The following is a 23,652-nucleotide window of genomic DNA, read 5'->3' as shown; positions in this document are numbered from 1 at the left end:
CATCAAAACATCTCTAGAATCTGTTGAAGAAAACAACTATGAAAATCACAGTTTAAATAGTTTCTTGCAAACCATTTTTTAAATAAAAAATCATTCACTTCAGTAAATGAAATTACCATAAGGAGGCTGTTTCTGCATTTCTATGGATTGTGAAATCTCTTCTAACTCCTTTTCCCAGTCCTCCTCCTGAACAGGACGCTGTGGTTGTACCGTGTGGTTCACTGTCCGACGAAAGGTTTTCTTTCCCTTTTTTTGCCTCCACTTGTTTGGGTGCATTTCTTCTTTTTTATTCACTTTAAAGTTGAGGCAAAAAGTCACAGTTATGTTCTTCTCCAAAGTGCTGTAGTATTTAAATGTATGAGTCAGCAACACGTAACATTCCATTCTCCATTCAGTGTTGGATATATAACTCAGCTTCATGATTGCATTTGTGAACATAGAGCCAAGTGCCAAAATTTTTAAACACAGCAATTTAGCTTTTAAGATTGTTTTCATTCGTTTCATTAACATTTTTGTTTTTCCCATATTAATATGTATTAGTTGTCCTCAACTTGCCAAGATATTTTTAAAATCACATATTTGTGACAGAAATTAATCTTGTCCCAAACAACCAAATGCAGCGCCGTGATAAACTAGTTCTGTATATCATGCTAACATTATGTCTAATTTGCATTTATCAACACGCGCGTTTATGAATGAACTACACACTACTGAGAGAGACTTACGGGTTTGACTTTTGTTCCAGTCAAACTACAGATGTTAATTGACTCCAAGACGATGGCTCTGTTGCGAGCAGCTACCCTGCTACCTGTTTTCACTCTGGTAAAATTACACTACAATGTAACTGAGGATGAGGATTCAGCGAACTGAACATAAAACTAATAAGGTGACTAGCGCCCTCTGGTGGCAAAGCCAAACATGATGGGCTGGAAGAAAACACGAGGTCACGAGGATTATTACAAAGACGCTAAATTAAGGTGGCTTGCTAAACACTCATTGTAACGTTACCATCCTAATTATCACTTGCAAATTAAGCTGATTGCAATATTACATGTAGTCAACTCAAGAAATCACACTCACGCTTCCATTTTCTCAGTGTCAGGTCAGGTGTTGCCCTGTGCTGTCTACGTTGAACTTTAATCAATTATACAGTCGATACTAAATTAAGAGAAACTGCAAGAACAATGAAAGGAATTTCGGCCGAACGTTACATTTTGAAATGCTCGACCCATTGTGAGTGTCAAAAGGCTTGGTTGTTGTTAGTTTGTTTTAATGTGTATTATCATGTTTCCTCTTGCCATACCCCACCGAGAGGTTCTGGTAAAATTCACATTTTGTATTTGGTTGTTTTGCTAACAGCAAGTAACTGTGTAATTACAACTTTTAAAATATTAATGTGCTTTTGGAAACTGTACTAAAATGCTTTTTAGCATGGATGTTTGATTAGCTACAAAGTACTCTGACAAGTATATTTAGTCGATTATTGTTTTCCCTATTCATTTTAGAAGAATCATTTCATCATGGTGTGTAGGAATAATGTTTTAGCATTATAAGGGGGAAAAATACACAATGTTTAGGTCCTGGTTTGTCGTACATACAAACAGTAATGTGTTAAATTAACATGGCCATATTAATACTTCAAATACCTTGCAGCCGGCCGGCGTCTCTGTTCTTCATTGTTGAAAAAGTGGTGGCGCGCAAACAAGTAGGCAGTGTAACTGTTAGCGCTCTCTGCTGGTGAACAATACTCCACTCACTACCCGATTTTGTTCTTGTTGCATCCCTTAAGTTACCTCTTTCTTACCATTATGTGAATTTAAATTTAAAAACGTGTGTGTGTGTGTGTGTGTGTGTGTGTATATATATATATATATATATATATATATATATATATATATAAAACGAATAAGCTAATTAAAATCTTAAATAAGTGTATTAAAATATATTTTGAAGTCAAAGAATTCAGACTCAAGTATTCAGAAAAAAGCCTTTATTATTATTATTATTATTATGAAATTGATGGAAGAATTGATCCCTTATTCAACAAGGACCTAGTGAAAATTAAAGATCAATGTGCTGTCTTTTTTTTTTGTTTGTTTTTTTTCCCCAAATTTCATAGTTTGTTGTAGACTGGCATTATCTGATGTGCATGTTTATTTATTTTTCCTAAATTACTCAAGATCTGCATAATAAACAAAATCATGTGTATGTTGCATCTACAATAATTAACTGTACTTCAGTTAGGAAGAACAAGTCCCTTTAAGGCCATTATGAAAACAATTCAGCGGATAAACAGACAAGTGCATTATTAGTATTATTATTAAGCCTGTAAATAACCTGAAATACTACTTATTTGGTACATTCACAATGACAGTTCACATTCAGTCTTCCGCTTTTTAAAGGCCAGATAATATCAGAATAAACATCTCAACATTGCATTGCAAACATAACAATGGGCACTCATTGCATTGCTCTAAAACAGATTCTTTTACCACAGGCAGTGTTATCAAGTACCAGTTTCGATCACCTATCAGATCGTATTTTTCTCTAATTTCCTTTACTTCACATATCATAAAATAGGAAGATGGTCAAAAATACTTCTCTCACCAAAATAACTGCATGTTCACTTATAAAAACCTCTTTCATTTCTTCATACACAGCAACTCTGAAAGTCATATGGTTCTTTCTTTGTTATGTAGTCTCATTACATCCCAGTGCAAACATAGCTAACAATGATTCATACAACACAAACATACTCGATGAGCACCCAGTGCTAAAACAGTCACATGTAAGTTGGTGCAATTGATTAACCATAATGTTATTTGAGTGAAATCCCTCTTGAGCAGCAAAAATGCCCCTTAAAAGTGCTTGAAATATTTCATCACTGTATATACATTTTCTTTCATTTGTGTAATGTGGAAAAGGTGCACAAACACCATCACGTTGTAGTTACTGTGCAATCAGAGGCATTGGAGATCATTTCCTTCCTTGGGAGGAGCTCTAAGTCCATGGCTGCTTTTAAACAGTTCATAACACACGTTTAGTTTTTAATTTCCAGAATAGATGGATTGTGGTCCAAAATTGACAAAATGATCTTGTCCATGTATTGCCTGAGACGGAGGTTTATCTCCTCTTGTTGCTTGAGGGCTTCCAATAACTGCGAGAAAGGAAAAAGTTTTAGAATTATATTGGAGTTGTTTAGACAGACTCAGAACATGTCAATGCATTTTGAGCTTCCAATTAAACCTCAACACAAATTGGAAAAAAAAAAAGTTAGGAGTATTGAGAATTGTTGATGAGGCAAAGATTGTGTGTACTAATTTCGGTCCTATCCATATGCAAATCTGGCTTAAGAAAAAGTCATGGAAACACTGGCCATCCTGCTTTCTTTCTCCATTGGCATTTCTTTATAGAAATAAATTCATTAAAGCTGGGAAGACACAGCAAGTAAAATGACATTTTATTTATTTTTTGACTATTCCTTTGAGTTACTCACAAAGGTCTCTCATTTTTTAGGGCAATATGATCTTTTTCAGAGACTATTCCAGAAAACAACAGACAGATATAGTCTTTTATTTACAGGTGCGCATTCAAGTATCGTAACTATTAACCAATATCTTTTAGCATGATCCAATTTCATCAGTAGATCAAAGTCATGTTCTCTATCCCCTTTACAGAACAAAGTCCTTTACTTCCCTTACCTGGTCACGGGATGCATGATCAATCTCCATAGCCAGAGACTGTGCTTTTGTTTGTGTGGCAAACAGGTTCTTGGCCTCATGGAGACTCAGACTGAGAAGTTGACCATTTAGATCTTCATTCTGTTCCCTCAGTTTCTGGTTGTCCTGTCAAAAGAAAGCATGAGAAGAGATTTACCCTAAAAAGATGGGCTATAACAGTTAACCTGCTTTCTTTTATGTTGCGACCTACTTGTAACTGAAAGAAGAAAATTTGGTTAGATAGAAAGCATATGATGGACAGATGAATGCATTTGGGCTTGAGATTATTTGCTTGATGTAAATTGCTGCTAAACCATTATTTATTTATTTATTTTCCCAATAATGCAACAGCTCCATTTAGAACCTCTGATTTACTTGTGTAATCTTCTACTTTTCAGAGGAAGATGGAACTACAAAATCTGTAACCTACAAAAAGTGTGGCTATGTTGGATGGGAAGACAAATCTAAAAACATACTTCTCACATATAAACAAATTAGTAGTTCAAATGAGGGTATTAAATCTGCACATGAGTTACAGTCACGAGTCCTGTCTTAGCAGACAAAAGCTGCTGGAGGTCAAAGGACATGTTCCAGGAAATGCGTCTCTGTATGTACGCAAAGAAATATGAATAAGAACGGTTTTTATCACTTTTTAGTTAGATTACATCCAGATTTAAGGGGTTAAAAAGTAACCATTGATTATACACAAATAGAAATAAAACAAAGTTAAAAAAAAGTGTTAGTTGCATAATTGCAAAAGAACATATGAAATTGAACACATGACTATGCAAGTTAAATAAAAAAATGTCTAGAAACTCTGCTTGTCCATCTCTCTCACCTGTTTGAGTCTCCTGACCTCCTGTTCCAACTCACTCTCACGTGTTCGGCTGCTGTATTCAGATAGACTAATGGAAGATCTGCGACCACGTCCAGCTCGTTCTGCCTCCAGCTTGTATAACTGAAGGTGCTCCAGCTCTCGCCGAAGATCCTCGATGAGCTGAACAAAGCAAAAGGATCCAAAAATACACTTTTGAAACCACTAAATACCAGAATAATGTTTTTAGGGACAGGTAGAAAAACACATTCAAGTAATTGATATCTAAATTAATAATATTGTGTTTGTGTAACTTCTTTTGTGTAATATTATGTTTGTGCAACTGTGCTTTTACTTTTATGTTAGTACATTTAAACGATCCAGAATTCAGTTTTTTTTTTAAATATGCACTCAAGCCTGAAGACAACTAAAGCCTGGCGCTCTTATTCTAAACTTGAATACTTTTAGATATCTTGCTAAATATTGTGATTGTGCTCACCAAATCTGGGGCTTTACAATCAATTAACTAAAGAACTATAATAAACACACTTGTCATTACTAGGTTTGCATGATTATTTCATATATAGAGATTTTTTATGTCACATTTTAGCACATGGGCTTACTTCCTGCATGGTATCTCTTTCCCTTTGAAATTCCTGTCTATTCTGCCGTAGCTTGTCCATCATCTTCTTGTACAGGTCCATCTCATCCTTCAACCGCAGGCTTGTGTCCTCCAGCTTATCAGTCATCCGCTGCTTCTCCTTCATATTTCCAAACATATTTCATACAATTTAAATGACTGTTTTTGCTATTTTTACCCTACTTATTACTGCGAAGTGCAAGCAGTTTGGATAATAGTCTATAAAGCACAATTTAAAATCAATATTTGGGAAACAGAAAATTAAGTCAAATATTCTTCAGATTCTAACCAACATGTAAATATTTTTGTATTCTCTTTTGTAACACCCCCATTGCGTTACAAGAATTATAAGAATTCATACAGCCTCATTTTTAACTAATTAAACCAACATCAAAATGGTCAATTTCCTCCACCTCAAAGAATGAAAAAAAAAAAAAAAAAAAAAAAAAAACTCCAACCTCATCCAGTTTCTCGGTCTGAGATTTTAGTCTGTTCATATTCATTGCCATCTTTCCATTTTCGTCCTCTAGTTGATGTAATCTACCAATGGGGAAAAAAAAAAGGGGGGGGGGGGACTACTGTTATCACACAAGTGCAAACTACTAATGGTCTCATCAATAATGTACTGCTATTACTGTGTATCTAACACCCTTGAGAAAGACCCCTCTGTGTATGTTTCATAATAAAAGTACCCCAACACTGAAAGTAGTACTGTATTCACAGCATGACACAAGTAACATAATTAACATTGTTCATTTAGAAGTAGTGTTGGTCACAGCATCAGCAATACAAACATCAGTTTGTGCTGGAGTGTTGTTAATGTGATGTACCGGTTTCTGAGCAGCTCTATCTGAGTGTTTTTGTCTTTCTCCAGTCGAATGTAGGCATCTCTGTGTCTCCTAAGCTCATCTTCCATGATTTTCTCTGCTCTGGTCTCCTGGTCTTTAAGCTGCTCCTCCAGCTCATGGATCCTGATGAAAAACAGTCCTGATTGTTCATTAGTAGTTCAGTTGTTCAGTAGTTTTGGGGCAACTCTAATAAAAGGTTTTGAGTCACTTCAAATGTTGAGTACCGTGTATATGTTTTAAAATGTGTGCAGAGAGGGTACGCGATTACCTGTGGACCAACTGGATATTTTCCTGTTTCAGCTTGGTTTTTACATCCCCGCTCATCAGAATCTCATTTTCCAGCTCTGTCACTTTCTTGTCCAAGTAACTTACCTGTTTGGTAACAGTTATAAATTATACAAAATGATAAGCAACCACTTTCTCATCAGCACTGAATTAGTAGCTTTTCCTGAAACAACAAGTGTTACAAGTGTTTATGTGCAAAACTTTAGTGATCCTGATCCTTAGCAGAAGCACTTTTCACACAGCCCATGGTTTAACAATGTGCAGCAGCAATGAAACATCAACAATATTTCATGACAGTCTAGAATTATCTATTGTATTAAATATGTTTTGTATTGAATTATGAGGTTGCTACAACATTGTAAATGTAAATGTAATGAAACCCTATGCATACATCTATGCACGGAGATTGTATTTTTAATTCTTTTAAAATTATTTAAAAAAATTCAAAAACAGTTATGAGTACAAGAAATCCACATCTCCACGTATTTAGCTGTAACTTGTGCTTATGTATTTATTGTTATAGTGGTATCATTTTAGACATCAAATGTAGAGTTTCTATTAAATTTTCTATGAATACATTTAATACACAACAAATTTTTAAATGCTCTGAAATATTTTAACATACTTGTAAAATATATATTTCAGCAAATTATACATATTTCAGCATGTCTCTGCATGTTATGAATGGACCTTACCTTCTCTGTAATGTCTAGATCACTGGAGTCAGTGCTATCATGAAACAAATCTTCTGTGCTGCCATTACTACTGCTGATGTTACTATTGTGAAGCAGCTTCCTGTTGGACCCACATTAACGCATGAACACAAAACAAGACAGGAATAACTTAATCATTAATATCATGCTTCCCAATAAGACATTGCAAGGTGGTTACATTTCATTTTATTCTACACCGCACCAGTTCATTTTGTGCACCCTCAGTATTTACATCCCATCCTGCCAGCTATATTTTGCAAGAGGAACTTCCCACTTACCTCTCTGCTCCCTCCTATGGCTGGATTAAACTACACTGCAGCATTAATTCCAGCCAACTATGCTACCCATGCTGCACCCCTGTAGCAGACCACCTTTTTGTTCTTTCCAACACATATGCTTTAGGAGCACTGCAGTGATGAGGGAGAGAAAGAACTTGCCAGTAGAGGCATCGTGGTGCAGTGTCTGAAACAGTCCACCCACCCACACAGAGCCAAACAGTAAGACACATGCGCAGACACAGACACTATGCTCTTGTCCCACTTGAATTAATTTCTGAGAACCACAGAGGGAGACGGGGATGGTTTTTATTTATTGTTTTTACTTTGTTCATGCTAGTTCATTCTAAACAGATATACTGTGAAAAATAAATACTTTGGAATTCAGCGGTTACAGCTTTACAGCATTCTAAAAATGTGTTTTGTGTTTAACAGAACAAAAAACAAAAAAAAAAAACCTCAAACTGGTTTGAAACAAGTCAAGAGTGAATTAATGCCAGGATTTTCATCTATAGGTGAAAATTGTCTTTAAAAGGAAAATGGCCTCACTTTTTACAGTACTCTCTCATGCCAAACATTTAAGTTGTTTTTTTCTGTTAAACACAAAATAATATATATTTTGAAGAAAGTTAAAAATCTGTAAAAATTGACTTCCATAGTAGGAAAAACAAATACTACAGAAGTCAGTGGTTACAGACATCCAGCTTTCTTTAAAATATTTTCTTCTGTCTTCAATAGGTGAATTCCTTACCCATCATCCCTGTACATTAAATTAGCTCTATAACTGTCTTTTCACTCCACCTTCTCCTGGTGTGTGGTGAGCGCACTGTGGCTGCCATGGCAGCATTAAAGTGAATGCTGCACACCTATGCCAGTGTGGAGAGACCCTTTTACACGATTGTAAAGTACTTTGGGTGTATGGCCATACAAAATAAATGCATATTACAGGGTCAACTATCGCATTAATTATAAAGGTACAAGTATGTGCTGTGTCTGCCACATGACTCTACCTGTTCACATGATTGGAGCATGTGTTATATATTATAACACCCACCCCCTTTCTGCCCTAATCTTAAAGGCATGCAGATATAAATTCATGTGACATGTCTGCCTTATTTACACTTTATTTCTCCAAATCTTGTTAAAGCAGTGAATTGAATGAACGAAAGCATTATGAATGAATGAAAATACATTAAACAAATTACACACATCCAGCTCTGTCAGTGGCTCTGCTTTCTTTATCTCTATTCACAGTTCAGCATCTTTTCACTGTGATTTATAGCTGGATATAATAAATGATTTCCAAATGGACATGAATGTTTTTTAGTGCTTAGCTTATCATAGCTCATGATTCATCTTCTGTGCATTTAATTATTTTTAATCAATCATGGGATCTTGACCTCTGATAATCCTTTAACCTTGGAAATTAAACTCTGAAGTTTACAGTGAGTTTTATTGACCATTTTTGTTGTTTAAATGTATATTGTCTAAGTAGGTTATGCAAACTACTGTACAGATCATAATAATGCACTGCCAGTACTGATCTAGAGTACTTACATAAATGCAATTATTTGTAGCTATGTGTTTCTATTCCATTGTAAGATTTTGTTCATCTAGAACTGTTGTCTAAACTAAAATGAGAAAAATGACCATCGAGAAATTACAGATTCATAAAACAAATTACAAAAGCACAGAAGATGATCAGTTGAAGCAGTAAAAGGCATTTGAAAGCTGGCACAATTTGACAAACTAGCATAGTAATGATTAACACAGTAACATAGACTACACAAACAAACACTGAGCAGAGAAATATGGAGTGACCTACCTTCCAAATGCAGTACTGGAGATCTTTCTGTTTGGACTGGAAAACAAACAAGAGAAAGCCAAATAAATGGTCACGCTGATTAAACCCAAGTCTGTCTGATTCACAAATAAGAATTAACAGAGTTAATAATAACTTTAATAACACCATTGAATTGCATCTGTTAATGCAGGCAAAAAATGTACATGCATCAAGAAACTAATATAAACTTTAGGGCTGCACAATATATCGTATGAGCAGCGATATCACAATGTGTGTATTTGCAATAGTCACATCACAGGACTAGATTATTTATTAAAGGTTAAAAGGTATTATTAAATATTACTATTAGAATGATTTAAACAGTAATGACCATGCCATTTTACATTTGATTGTTCAATTTCTGATGACTGTCCAGAAAACCATAAAGCAATGTTTATTTATTTATCTTTTATTTTTGCCCTGTTGTGTTTATATGCTTGTAGCTTATTGTATTTTCTGCAGCCGCACTGCATAGAAAAAGACTTGATCATCCCTGTCAATCTAAATGAACAATTTATTTCCAAATAGAGCTAATCAAATTATCTGATGAAATGATATTCATATTGCAATATATGTCACAATGTCAGATTTTTCCAATATCATGCAGCCCTAATATACATTAGTGTAATGTACTGTCCAATCAAACTCTTTTTATCAAAAAAATTGTAGACGCACAACTTTCGCTGCTAACGTACACAAACGCACACAGAGTAATTGCTGACACCACCTTTTCCAGCAAGTAACAGAACAAGGCATTTCTTTAAGCAGTCTGCTGACAGTGCATTTAGCTTTCATTCCTCCATTCTATTCCACAGATCATCCTTTCATTTTTCTCCTTCCTCCTCTTCTACCTCCTGTCTGACTTTCCTGAGGCTAAGATTTGTCAGGTTAATTAAATATGTGAACATAAAGTAAAAGTAAACTCACTGAATCTTGGAAACCAGCAGGGGTGAAGAAAAGAAAGAAGAAGATCTGGTTGAATCTCCTGATTCTCTACAAATAATCAGTATCCAAAGCATGCCTGTTTGTTCATGTGCGGATGTAGATGCAGACAGATGCGGAGAAAGAGAAATGACGTAGAAAGATGCAGAAACAGAGACATGACAAATTAAAGACTGCATAGAGACAGATTAGCATAGGGATGTGTGTGTAGCTCACTTCCAGATCTCTAATAAGGCTAATAAAAAATAAATAATGAAGTAAGTAAATAAATAAATAATAGGTTCTAAAGTCGTGGGCTGAATTATCTAGGGAAAAGGGAGCAAATTGTTAGAGGTACAGAGAGACTGCAGCAAGATCTCAGAGTCCCTCTACTTTAGAGGTGTTAACAGTGTCTCATCCTCACATTAACTCTTTGAGGAACACCTTAAAGAACAAATAATTTAAATGAATCCAAGTGTGCCTCTGATGTGGATTCCAGCAGAATAAGGTGTATTTCCCAGCTCTATGAGGTCACTCATTTTACATGACTGAAGAGAAACTAGAAAAGTCTTTTTGAATATGAACTTAAAGCAGCAACAACAGCATTCAACTAAAAAGCACATTTTAACACAATATAAACTGGCCCAATGTGCTGTATTTGTCCACTTAAAAATGTCCAGTAATAGAGCAGATCTCGGAAGATATGGGGAGACTTTTCCAAGGCTTGTGGCCAACCACAGAAACAGCCACATCACCTTTTGATTTCAAATGACACCAACATGGAACAAAACCAGGTGACCCTAGATCAGTACAGAAAGTGCCCTAGCTCAGAGATTTAACTTGGTGCACAACCAATGCCTTATACACAACATTTGACAAACCACTCTAGATGCAAAATAATTTTACAACTCTATATTTCATAAGAGATTAACTGTATCAGTACCTGCTGGTTTTGAGATTTTTCAGCCTGTTCTCCAGGTCACTGAGCAGACTGACCCTTTTACAACACTGAGAGCAAAACACCTCCATTTGGTCATCCACATTGTGGATCTTTCGAGGAGTTTGACCAGCACTGGTTGATGGAAGGAAGGAAAGAAAGAAAAAAGTAAGAGATAAAAAAAGGTCAAACATATGGCATATCAAATGTGCATTTTTTAAAAACATTTAGTAAAAATATAAGCAATTGTAAGAAACACACCAAGAAATAGTTTCTACAAACTAAAACTAGAAGCAAGAACCCCTTTACAGTGAATTTTGAACAAATCTACTCATCACAGAAGCGTCAGGCAGATTCTCAGCAGTTAGTTTTGCCTATTATTTTAGCACATTTTAACTAGAGCTTCTAAATGAAATTTAGATATGTTCACAATCAATTTAAGCACTTACAATAGATGCAGCCACTATTATGCATGACCAATATCCTTGTGAGTTAGTTGTATTAAGTAGTAGTAACTTGTAAAGCTCCACAAACATCCACATTTAAGCAAAGAAAAAATAAAAAAATAAAAACATTTCTCTTCTGGGATATAATTTGAATACAGAATAGATTAGTGTTCCATTAATTTAAACTTTGCACAAGCATCTATTTTATTTATACAGTGCATCCGGAAAGTATTCATGGCGCTTCACTTTTTTTTTACAGCTCTATTACAAAATGGATTAAATTCATTTATTTCCTACAATTTTACACACAATACCCCAGAATGACAATGTGAAAAAAAAGTTTTTTTGAAATAGTTGCAAATTTATGAAAAATAAAAAACCTGAAAAATCACATGTACAGAAGCATTCACAGCCTTTGCCGTAAAGCTGTAAATTGAGATCAGGTACATTCTGTTTCCACTGATCACTCCTGAAATGTTCACCTGTGGTAAATTCAGTTGATTAGACATAATTTGAAAAGGCATACACCTGTCTATATAAGGTCCCAGGGTTGACAAGATTGCCTCGAGGTACAAGGGTGGAGAATATTACAGAAAAATTTCTGCTGCTCTAAAAGTTCCAATGAGCATAGTGGCCTCCATCATCCATAAGTGCAAGATGTTTGGAACCACCAGGACTCTTCCTACAGCTGGCCTGCCATCTAAGCTGAGTGGGAGAAGGACCTTAGTCAGGGAGGTAATCAATAACCTGATGGTCACACTGTCTGAGCTCCAGCGTTTTTTTGTGTAGAGAGGAGAACCTGTAGAGAAGGACAACCATCTGTGCAGCAATCCACCAATCAGGCCTGTAGGGTAGAGTGGCCAGACGGAAGCCACTCCCCGCCCAGAATTTTAGATAATAAGAAACAAAAATCTCTGTTTTTTTTTTTTTTTTTAAATTGAACTCTTTGGGGTGAATGCCAGGCATTACATTTGGAGAAAACCAGTCACCGCTCATCACCAGGCTAATACCATCCCTACAGTAGAGCATGGGGGGGGGGCAGCATCATGCTGTGGGGATGTTTTTCAGTAAGACTAGTCAGGATAGAGGGAAAGTTGAATGCAGCAACGTACAGAGACACCCTAAATGAAAACCTGCTTCAGAGTGCTCTTAAACTCAGACTGGGGCGATGGTTCATTTAGCCAGAGCCCAGACATAAATCCTATTGAACATCTCTGAAGAGATCTGAAAACGGCTGTACATCGTCACTTCCTATCCAACCTGAAAGAGCTTGAGAGGTACTGCAATGAGGAATGGGCAAAATCTCCCAAAGACAAGTGTGCCAAGCCTGCGGCATCATAATGAAAAAGACTTGAGGCTGTAATTGCTGCCAAAGGTGCATCAACAAAGTATTGAGGCTGTGAATACTTATTGTCACCTTAGAACAAAGATATTGAGCTTCAAAGTTCTTGCATTCCATAAAGCAAGCAATATGTGTTTAACATTTCTGTTTTATACATAAACATGACAGAGACCCTAAATATACTCTACATGTAAATTATCAAAGATCTCTTACATTTGCAAAATGGAGTAAAAAAAAAACATGGTAAATGCAGATGGACCCTTCTAATTCTGAAATGTTGTTTTCCACTTGAAATAATCTGGCAGATCATTTATTGAAGCATTATTTTTAAAGAAATACAATCCAAAAAATTATAAGTGTTGTAACAATATGTTAATGCTCGAGAAAGTTACACTTTTGCTTTCTATAACATTTATTTAATGTTTTAGGATGAATATTTTTCTTGTTCAAATTAAGCATACAAGGCTGTGCTAAATACTTTGTCCAGTGCAGATGTTAATTTTATGTGATTAATATGGTAATATTTATTGAATTTTATGGTTTATGTGAATGATTGAATTATATTTATTGATGTGCCATGAATTATTATAAGTATTTGCCCTTAAATGTTTAATATCACATTTAAAGACATAAAAAAAGACAATGAGCAAATGAGTTTAATGAACACTGAAAATTTTTTCACTGACTATATTTACAAAAATAAAATTTAATAAAAAAATATTAAATACATTTAATAAAAAAAAAACGTATTATTCGTTTTTTTTATCAACAATGTAAAATTTAACATTTCATCTCAATGTCATAAAATGCTTCTAAATCATCAGATTTACACACATCCCAATTTTGTGTGGTGCAGCATTATTTAGTTGACTGTGATTTTGTCTTTCTGGTCTTTCCCCAGTCAATGGAGCAATCCGGCAAAATGACAAAGAAGCTAATCCTGACTGATCTTTGTACGCGCATTAAAATGCTAATTGGTTCGCAGAAAGCACTTCATAGAGCCAATCTACAGTTTGACTTTGTAAATAAATTGTTTTTTTAAATAAAAAGTCTTAAAATGTAAACACCTTTATAAAAAACATCAGATAATGTAAATAATTTGTCATTTAATAAGAATATGTGAATAACTCAATTGACAAAAATGTCAAATAGAACCTTATAATTCTAACGTGACGTTATGTAGATTTGATTTTTCAGGTTTTTATTTTTAATAAATTGGCAACAATTTAAAAAAAATATTTTTTACATCGTCATTATGGGGTATTGTGTGTAGAATTGAGGAAATCAATTAATTTAATCCATTTTGGAATAAGGCTGTAACATAAACAAATGTGGAAAAAGTGAGGTACTATGAATTCTTTCCGGGTGCACTGTATGTTAAATAAAAATAAGACAAATTAACTGACCAGACAGCAAAAGCAAAATGTTTTCATTTAAAAAAAATTAATTAATACGACAAGATGGTGGTGTTGGGAAAAGGTTAACATTTGAAAAACGTAAACTGCATTTTTACAAAATAAATGAAAAATGTGTACTCTGTGCTATGTAAAAGGTGCAGCAGGTGATTGTCTTCAAAAGCATTTTTTGTTGTGCTGGTTGAAAGTCTCTTCATAGTCCAATAGTAATGATTACAGTAAATGATCTAAACGTGTGTATATGTATTTTTATATTCGGGGTAAGGCATAAAACTAAAAAATGTTCATCTAATAAAATATTGTCGGACCGACATCACTCATAATTCCAATTAGCAGCTCAAACTGTTTGTCAGCAAATGTAGAGTCGGACTTCTGCGCATCTGTTCATTCGCGCGTGCCTGTCTGCATAAGTGCCGCGCGGTCACGAGACATACACAGACCGGGAGATATCAAATGCTGAATTGAAACTTTTAAAAACCTGACTCAATATTGGAGTTACTTTAGCACGATGGAGGAAGGACAACACCATGGCTAAAGTATTACTGTTAATGTCAAAATACAGGTAATATTCTGTTTTAAACTATTTTAGTCTGGCTAAGCTTATGTTAGGTTGTTTTCTATTATGAATGACTTAAGGTGCTTTCACACCTGCCATATTTAGTTCGATTGAATCGCACTAGAGTTCGTTTCCCCTTTTGGTACGGTTCGTTTGGGTAGGTGAGAATGCAGCAATCATACTCGAGTGCGCACCAAAAGCGGACCAAATAAGTGACCGAGACTTGCTTGAAGAGGTGGTCTCGGTACGCTTTCAAACGAACCCTGGAGCGGTTTGTTTGTGGTGAGAATATGATCCGTACTAAAACAGGTCCAACCGCAAAAAGTACTGCGCGTTTTGGACTAATTTAGCTGCCGTAAACCGATGCGCTGTGCATTATGGGATATGGAGGAAAAATATTTGTTGACACCGCATTACCAACAAAGAGAGAGAGAGAGAGAGAGAGAGAGGGGAAAACATTACCTGATGGATCGTTGGTAATATTTCCGCAAGATGACCTTGTCGCAGTTTAGCTAAATTAATTCACGTCCTATCCTGAAGTGACAAGCAATACATTAAACACTGTTTTCCAGCCACGGCCGCGCTTCATTTTCAAAATGTATAGTTTGTCTAAAGCAGGGCCACAATCAGCCAGCGCAGTCATCCCTCCAGAGTAAAAGGTTTTGTTTACCTGCGGGAGTTCACTGGCATTTTCCCGCACGTGTATTCTGACCAATCAATAAGCAGTTTAGGTAATATGTTCAACAACATCTGGCCAATGAGAGATGTGGATTTTGTCAGATGACTGCATTTTGGTTCGTTTCAACTGGTTCGGACCAAAGCCAGCAGTGTGGTGTGAAAACGACCCAAAGACGGCAGAAGATGCAACAATGTAACTAGGGATGCTCATTTCGGTTAATTTTGCTAACCGACAACCGCCGCTCATTAATCGGTTATTAACGGTTAACTGGTCAGATTACTATTAATTTTATATTAAAAAAATTGACCTGACTATTTTGTGTCCGACAAATTAAATATTGCATTTTAAAATACTGATTTATTTTTGTATGCTAGCATATTAATATTAATAACATAACAACAGAGCATTTTCACGCACCTGTAGTGTTAAGCACAGAAGAACAGAATAAACTAAATAAAATTAATAAATTAAATAGGACTGCCCTTAATTATTTTCCACTTAAATAATTAATTTATATTACAAATCGAAAACACTGACTGATTATTTTTAATAACCGGCATAGGCTGCTTTTTTCCAATAATATTTTTGTCTTCCGTCAAATAAAATAGCAGACTTCCTCAAATCGCTCGCTCCACGGAAAATATGCATTTATTTAATGCCCCGCTGTTATTATTATAATCACAAAACCTTTACATTTTTAATAGAAATCATTATTTTAAAGAATATGTCCTGATATATGGTTTCCTTTCTCTGCCTCGCGGTTAAAGTGCGCGCGCTGCGTGATGAAAAGACAACAACAACGCGCGCATATGTTGACTTTTTGTAAACAGTTGTGTTGTTTAAATATGATATTGCATTAATGTGCATACATGCTTTATAAGCTGTAAAATAAACGGTAAAGCCTATATGTTGCATTTATGATGCAGATCCAGGTCAACATCAACACTTTTTTGGCATCAACACGTCTGTTTCAAACAGCAATATTCTTCTTCCATATTTGCTTCTTTGGCAAATGTGTCTGTAGCCATGGGTTATACGTTATCGTCCCGCAAAGTTAAGTATGTCTTGCAGTAAAACAAGTGGCCGACCACAGCTAATGTGCTTTTTTTCATTCCAAAAATGTGAGGCGCACCTCACTGCCTTTATGTTGACAAGGAAAAAAGAAGAGAAGAAGCGCGGTCCTCTTATGAAACGACTGAATCAGCTGGGTATCGATTGTGCATAAGTGTTGCTGTCTGTGCTGTTACAATTGTAATATTTAATACTATTGTGATATTCTCGATTTGTACATTCATACAGCTCTGGATAACTTAAAACATTGATTAGACCTTCAGAGCGGCATTAATGCGTCCTGAAGTAAAGCGAAACGGCTATAAACTCCAGCAAGATAGTGTGATTATATACAGAATCATACTTTATCTATAAATAAAGTATAACTATAGAAACTGTGTTCATCTTAACTGAAAGCTTCTGCGTGTTTGCTGGTCTCATGCATCGCGCACCTGTCAGTCAGTCAGCACTTAACCCCAAAGGATTAAACAGACAGCGCACAGCACTATACGGTTACAGAAAAGTTTGCGCTGTTATAATCCACTTACCTTTTAATAAGTTTTGATGCGTTTGTAATCCGCTATTAAAAACAACAACTGAATGTTTTGAATGGGTAATGTAGCCGTGGCGGGATGCATTTTGGTCCCCGTCATGGAAGAATGAATGTAGCGGAAACCATCCTCTTTAAAAGTTCTCTCTAGTTGTCTTGACAACACAAACTGCTGCTCTGGGATAAGCTGCGTGCAAAAGATGCCCCTCTTAACGCAAAGGCGCATTCAATTGGCCCCTTATGCAGTCAAACTAAAAATATATAACATAATAATTTTAATAGTTTAAGTGATAGCATTAATCGGTCACAAACGCACCCTTTCGGTTAACAGTTAATCGATTATTTTGAGCATCCCTAAATGTAACATTTATTACCCTTGGTCCGGACCAAATGAAACGAATTTACAGATGTGAAAGCACCCTTATATGCACAGACGTGTTGTTCAGCCACTGATATCTCCTGGTGAAAAATTGATGTGATTATTTTCAGTTTCATAAGGTCCTTTTACAGCATCGATAATGTAGATTTATATTTAGTTTAACAACAAATCATCAGTAAATAGCACTATTCCGCCTAACCTGCTTTAGTGAGCTGAAGTTGCTTTAATATTCACATTGGGTCACTTTTGAACAATGAGCCTTCCTATACTGTTTACCATGCTACACTGGATATTTGCTAAATAGCAGGTAAGTGTGGCTAAATAATAAATTTAATTAGTGCACGCCGCTGGCTGGCGAAGGACATGAACTAGTGGGTTGTCTGTCTGCTGTTGTGACGCAGTGCGCGTGCTCGCGATTTCAAGGGGTGTGGCTTTGAATTACAGTCCCTCCTCGCCGTCCAAAGATAATATGCTAAGCGGTTATCATTTTGGCAGATCACCTACTGCACCTTTAATGAAAAAGGTACTGTTCTTTACTACACCCACATGTTTGAACAGATCTTGCCTTTGGGTATTTGTCATCATAATGCTGTGTCTTTCTGAATGAAAAGGTTTCCCACAGTCAGAGTTTTATTAACTAATATGCATCCTGCATAATGAAGATTGATGTGTGGATTTATAAATGGATCATTCTTTCATTTTAAAGTAAATCCGTCTGAAAGCAGGCTTAGGGGCACTCAGACAGTCAGAGACAAAAAAAAAAAAAAAAAAGAATTTGAGAAAGCACACAAAAACATTTACCTGGATGAAACTGAAGACCCCAGATCTGAGCATCCATTAATGCGGATCTCATCATCTGGACAGGGGCTACTTGTAGTACAGTCTCCATCCTCACCTTCTCCATAGTCCTCAAACTGCTCTTCATTTAATGAGGCAGATGAAAGTGCAGACTGATCAGAAATCTCAAAATGATTATGCATCAGATCACCCCTGCAGATGAGAAATACAATTGGCATGTTATTTTGTGCAGATTTAGATTGTCACTTTACATCATCCATAAAAGCAATAATCGTTCAGTCCAACCTTACGTACAGTACTAAAACAAACCAAAAATAAAAAAAAAAAAAAAAAAAAAAAAAAAAAAAAACACACACACACTTTTCTCTTGGGAGGCAAATCCCAATCCCTTCCTCTTTTTCTCCAGTTCTCCCTCCATCTGATATCTCTGAAGCACTGTCTACTGCACTGTCTCTGTCCGAATCTCTCTCCACCCCTCTGCCTTCCTCACCCTCCAGCATTGGGCTCTCTGGACACTCTTGAATAGACATGATGATGGGTAGCCTGACCTGTCCTGATTGCATACAGTAAAAAACACAAATCATGTTAGTAAGAACAGAAATAATTATGATGCACAGATGTCTTTACAGATTAAGGTATTTAGCAGTGAGAGCTGCACTTGTCTACGATGATCACAAATTTAGCCATTTGGCATTTTACATTAGATTACATTAATTAGTATTACATTTACATTAATAACAGTGACTAGTGACATATTTACAAGAAAAATCTCTTCTTTTTTTAATCTAGTGTTCAATGTGTTGAGCTTTTCATTTTAGGATTAATTTATTCATGAGCCATAAACTATTAATTGTCATTTTAATTGTATTAATTATCAATACTGTTTTCACATAACATGATATTGTACAGTTTTTTGCAGCATTTTAGTTGTTGAACATGCCTAATTTACTATAAAAAATGTATATTATGCCAAATTTGGTAAGGTTTCACAATCAAATTGTATTCATTTAATAAATCTGCTTTATGACTGTTTATTCCATTTGAATAGAACAAAAAGACAGTACAGTCTGGCAAATAGACAAAAACAAATAAAAGGAAACTTTACAGATCAACAGAAAGAACAACAAGCAGCACACTGTATGTCATATATAAAACAATGCACAGAAGTGCAAAAGTGTTACCTCTTCCCAATATTTCATTAATTAGGAACTGATTCTGTGGTTTTCAAAACTGGCTCTACAACTAACAGTCACTCTTGTAAGCCGAGCACACAGGAGGGGGGTGTGCATGTGTCATGTGTGAGAAAGGAAAAAAAAAAGATCTCTTTTAATATTCTATTGTGCTGAACATGAGGGGGCAGGGATACAAAATGTCAGTCAGACACAAAAACTGTGCACACTCGCTCGCATGCGCACACACACACACACATGCACACAAACACACACACAAACACACACACGCACGTGCGCGCGCACGCACGCACGCACGCACACACGACACCATTTGTTCTTCACATCCTCTTTCTCTCTCATAAGCAATACAAACTTTTACATATTTTGTGGTGTGTATATAATAGCACAAAAACAACAACTCATGAAACATCAGTATATGAATCCTTAGAATGGATGAACAGAGATCTTATTGCTTGCAAAATAACTAGACTGTCTTGTAACAGCAGGGCATGAGTGTGTACCTGTGTTTGAGCACCTGATTATAAACGCACACAGCCCACTGCAGCTTGAAACATGATATTAAAAGCTTTGCAGGAAGGAAACGTACACTGTGAGTCAAACATTTACTTGCTCACAATGCTCTAAATGAATGTGTGGAAACTGCACATATGTTCAAGGCCTGACTAGAAATAGCAGCAATGTCCCTTCACATTTACATTAAATGAGAGGCACAAACTTCTCCACATCTCCACCTGCCTCAATCTTGGAAAAACAGGCTACATTTCAGCAGAGTGAACCATCAAAAACATCCAACCCTAATCAAACACACCTTAACCAGCTAATCAAGCTCTTGCTAGATGTACTAGAAACTTCCTGCCAGGTGTGTCGAAGAAAGTTGGAGCTAAACTCAGCAGGACACCGGCCCCCCAGGACCGAGCTTGGACATACCTGGTCAAAATAACAAACTGGTTTAGGCAGGCCATCAAATGATCTAAAACAGGGGAGCCCAAACTTGGTCCTGCATAGCTTAGCTCCAAACCCAGACACACCAGAACCAGGCAATCAAGCTCTACTAGGTTAAGAGAGGTCTGGATGCAGGCCTGGTGCAGTGCAATCTGAGCTGCATTCAATGCTTTTTAATGCGCTCCCCTAACCCTACTCGTCACAGTGACGTCACTCACTCCATTCAGTGCATTGTGTCTGACATTGCATAACTGAGTGATGCAATCTCAGCTTGCATCATAAAGGCTGCATCCAAATACTATTGACTAGGTTACTCGGCAGATGTGGAGTTAAACTCTTCAGGATCCATGACCCAGTTGGGGCAGCCCAAATTTAAAACAAAAGAAACTTGGAAGGTAAAATCATTATGAGATTATATATATATATATTTTTCTTCCACAGTCAGAATGTGTGCAACTGAAGCAGATTTGGATATTCGGAATTCCTATACCAGGGACAGGCAAACTCAGACCTGGAGGTCTGCTGTTCTGCATATTTGCTATAACACTAATCAATCACACCTGACCATCAGTGTCTTTATAATCTACAGTAAGGCAGGTGTGTATTTAAATATGGTTGTAGCTAAACTCTGCAGGACACCGGCCCCCCAGGAGCGAGTTTGCCCATTCTGACCTTAAATATAAATATCCCTCCCTGGTATAATTTCCAAGTTATTAACAGCTTAGCTTATAATTAATAATCAATCATAATACCCTCCATTTAATTTTTCTATGCATATATAGCAAATTCATAGCAAATAGACATCAATGTTTTGAGTCAAAGCTCAGCTACAGAAACTGTACTGTTAAAAATGCATTAGCAATTAGTTTCAAATTTAGCATTAGAAAAAATTCTTACATTGAAATATTGAAGATTATTTGATTTAATATTTTGTAAATAGCTTCACGTTTCAAGTTGGCTAAACTTTCAAATTGAAGCACAAACACTTTAAATTAAAGAAAAAAAAACAGGTGTTAAGAGTTTCATCAAACAAAAATTGCAATGTTACAATAGCATCACATTTTAAGTTGTCCTTTATGCATTTTAAATGTCTGAACAAAAAAGCTAAGACAATTTGATAATTAATTTATCATAAGCTTCTTGACAGTTAATTTCGTTGTGTACATAAATTTTGTTTCTACATAAAAATAAGCCATCTTATAGTACGTTTCCTTATTCTAAATCTAAAATCAGCAAAGTTTAAAACAGCATAGTGCATTTCCCTCTTTTTTTTAGCATTATTACAAAAAATGTTTCATGCTAATTCACGTTTCTCACTCTGCTGAGAAATGTTTCACTCCCACACACACCCAGGGAAAAAAAATGTTTTAAAAAAAATCTGTCAAGGCCAAGCTGATACACAGGAACCAATGAGTCACCACCCTGAGATGCTCTGCTCTTTTTGCAATCCAAAGAAATACATGACATGCCCAAACTATGTTTTACCACAGCAAAAAAAATCCCTACCAAGACCAGGTTTACTTTCCAAATAATCACAATGTATGTATCAGCAAAATATAATGACAACATGAAAAATATAGACATATAGTTTGCACAAAGTGCTATGTGTATTTGAGTACATGTTCTAGGCTGCTGTACAGATATTTTTCCCCATTTCCACTTAAACATTCTATCAGCCTTTGTATAGAGAGATTGCATTAACGGACCACATTGCACTTTACAAGCAGAGCACTGAAACCTGCACTGTGCTAAAGCAGTAACTCAAGCTAAGTTGTAGTGTGGGAGAGATAATTTTAAGAGATATAGTAAAGACTTGAAATGCTTTCAAGAGTATGTTTGAAAACAGATATCAAAGCAAGAAAAGTCATAATTTCTTAACTATTTTTGGAAAGATCAGAATGTCACATAAATGTTGTTTTGAATGTCAAATTCTTAGTTGTTTCTTAAAAAGTTTAAAATTAATTATCAGAAAGTTAGGTGTAGTATTTAAAAATACATTAAGTAAGTAAAACCTAAATGAACAATTAATTTTAACCACGAATTCAACTTTGAACAGTCTTGTTGTGTCTATATTTAGCAGACTTGAATCTAAAAGCAGAGAGAAAGAGGAGAGAGAATGTTCAGAGGGGTGAATGACAGGTGATAGCAAATGTCAGCAAATTGATAAATGTGAACAGCAGTGTAGCCACACCAGCTGGCTGAAACACGTTTAGATTAGCAATTTATTTTTAACATACTTTTGTTTACAGTTATGCATTTATTGTTTAAATCATCATTAGAGACAAAATAGACAGCTGACACTCTAAATACAACTCAGAGGAAAACACTGAAATCCATCACATAAACCCACAACACGTTTTAATGGTATCATGGCTCAAGCTGATCTAGTTACGTGTGATGCATTCTGACCTAGATGTTTCAGGGACACGATCATTGTCAGGTATAAGCAGACTATAACCATAGGCAGAATTGGCAAAATATCATGAATATATTCAACTAAATGTAGTTATAGTGGTGTAGAAACTCCCAGGTTAGCATTCACGAGCATAAGGATGTCAAGAAAAAAGAAAGAAGAAACCGACGATTTGATTACGTCTTGCTACTTTAAATGATTCGTTTTAAAACATAGAAAGCTGCAGCTGCCCTCAATTTACAATTAATCTTGTTATCATCGGAGTAAGGGCAATCACACAGTAAGAATTAGATGGTACAGGTTACAAGAGAGTATGCATACGGGCACGAGATAGAATTGGGGGATGAAGCAGTTTGAAAAGTGGCAAGCGTGAGATCAACAAAACTATAAAATCCTCCACATTTCTTCTTTGCACATTTCTTCTTTTTCTTCATGTCCAATGTATATTCCTTTCCTGTCGAACGAAATAAAAAGAGCTCATCTTACCCTGTCTCTCACAGACGAGGGACCATGATTTTGTTCACTCCTCACACTCCACTTCTGATGTTACTGTCTACCAAGTCAAATCCAACAGGGGAGGCCTCCTTCACAGCGTCTGTATCAATATTTTTACCCACATCCAAGAAATTGAGAGAGGATGCTTATGCTTCCTCTTCGTCTGCTTATCGACTGAATGAATATATTCGTTTCCAAAACGTTTGCAAACACAGCACAACTCTTGCTCACTTGACCGAACAGCCTCCTCCTCACACACTCACACACAGAAGCTCTGACAGCAGTTGTGAGTTCCCCAGCCACTCCTACTCTCGACTTCTCAATCTCTGTGGCTGTTGCCAAGCAACCGACCTCAGGGGAGGTCCTGTGAGCGGAGCTGAAATGCTGTAGATTGGTTCC

At 36.0% G+C, this 23,652-nt stretch overlaps 1 protein-coding gene across 6 annotated transcripts; it reads right to left on the bottom strand.

Moving 5' to 3' along the window:
• Window positions 1-2,840: 2,840 nt before the first annotated feature.
• Window positions 2,841-23,514, bottom strand: rab11fip4b (RAB11 family interacting protein 4 (class II) b). 6 transcript variants are annotated; one of them, XM_073952449.1, is made up of 14 exons: window positions 23,245-23,514; window positions 18,571-18,763; window positions 18,214-18,402; window positions 11,002-11,130; window positions 10,065-10,158; window positions 9,120-9,155; window positions 7,002-7,101; window positions 6,290-6,393; window positions 6,004-6,144; window positions 5,632-5,713; window positions 5,157-5,294; window positions 4,558-4,716; window positions 3,702-3,845; window positions 2,896-3,157 (listed from the first exon to the last, which is right to left on the bottom strand). In XM_073952449.1, exons 5-14 carry the CDS (start codon window positions 10,154-10,156, stop codon window positions 3,041-3,043), a joined length of 1,113 nt encoding a protein of 370 aa, XP_073808550.1. In that variant the 5' UTR covers window positions 10,157-10,158; window positions 11,002-11,130; window positions 18,214-18,402; window positions 18,571-18,763; window positions 23,245-23,514; the 3' UTR covers window positions 2,896-3,040.
• Window positions 23,515-23,652: the final 138 nt, after the last annotated feature.

This window comes from Danio rerio, chromosome 6 (genome assembly GCF_049306965.1).
Source record: "Danio rerio strain Tuebingen ecotype United States chromosome 6, GRCz12tu, whole genome shotgun sequence".
NCBI classification, from domain to species: domain Eukaryota; kingdom Metazoa; phylum Chordata; class Actinopteri; order Cypriniformes; family Danionidae; genus Danio; species Danio rerio.
The sequence above is the reverse complement of the archived record's forward strand: the minus strand, read 5'-3'. Positions and strand labels throughout refer to the sequence as shown.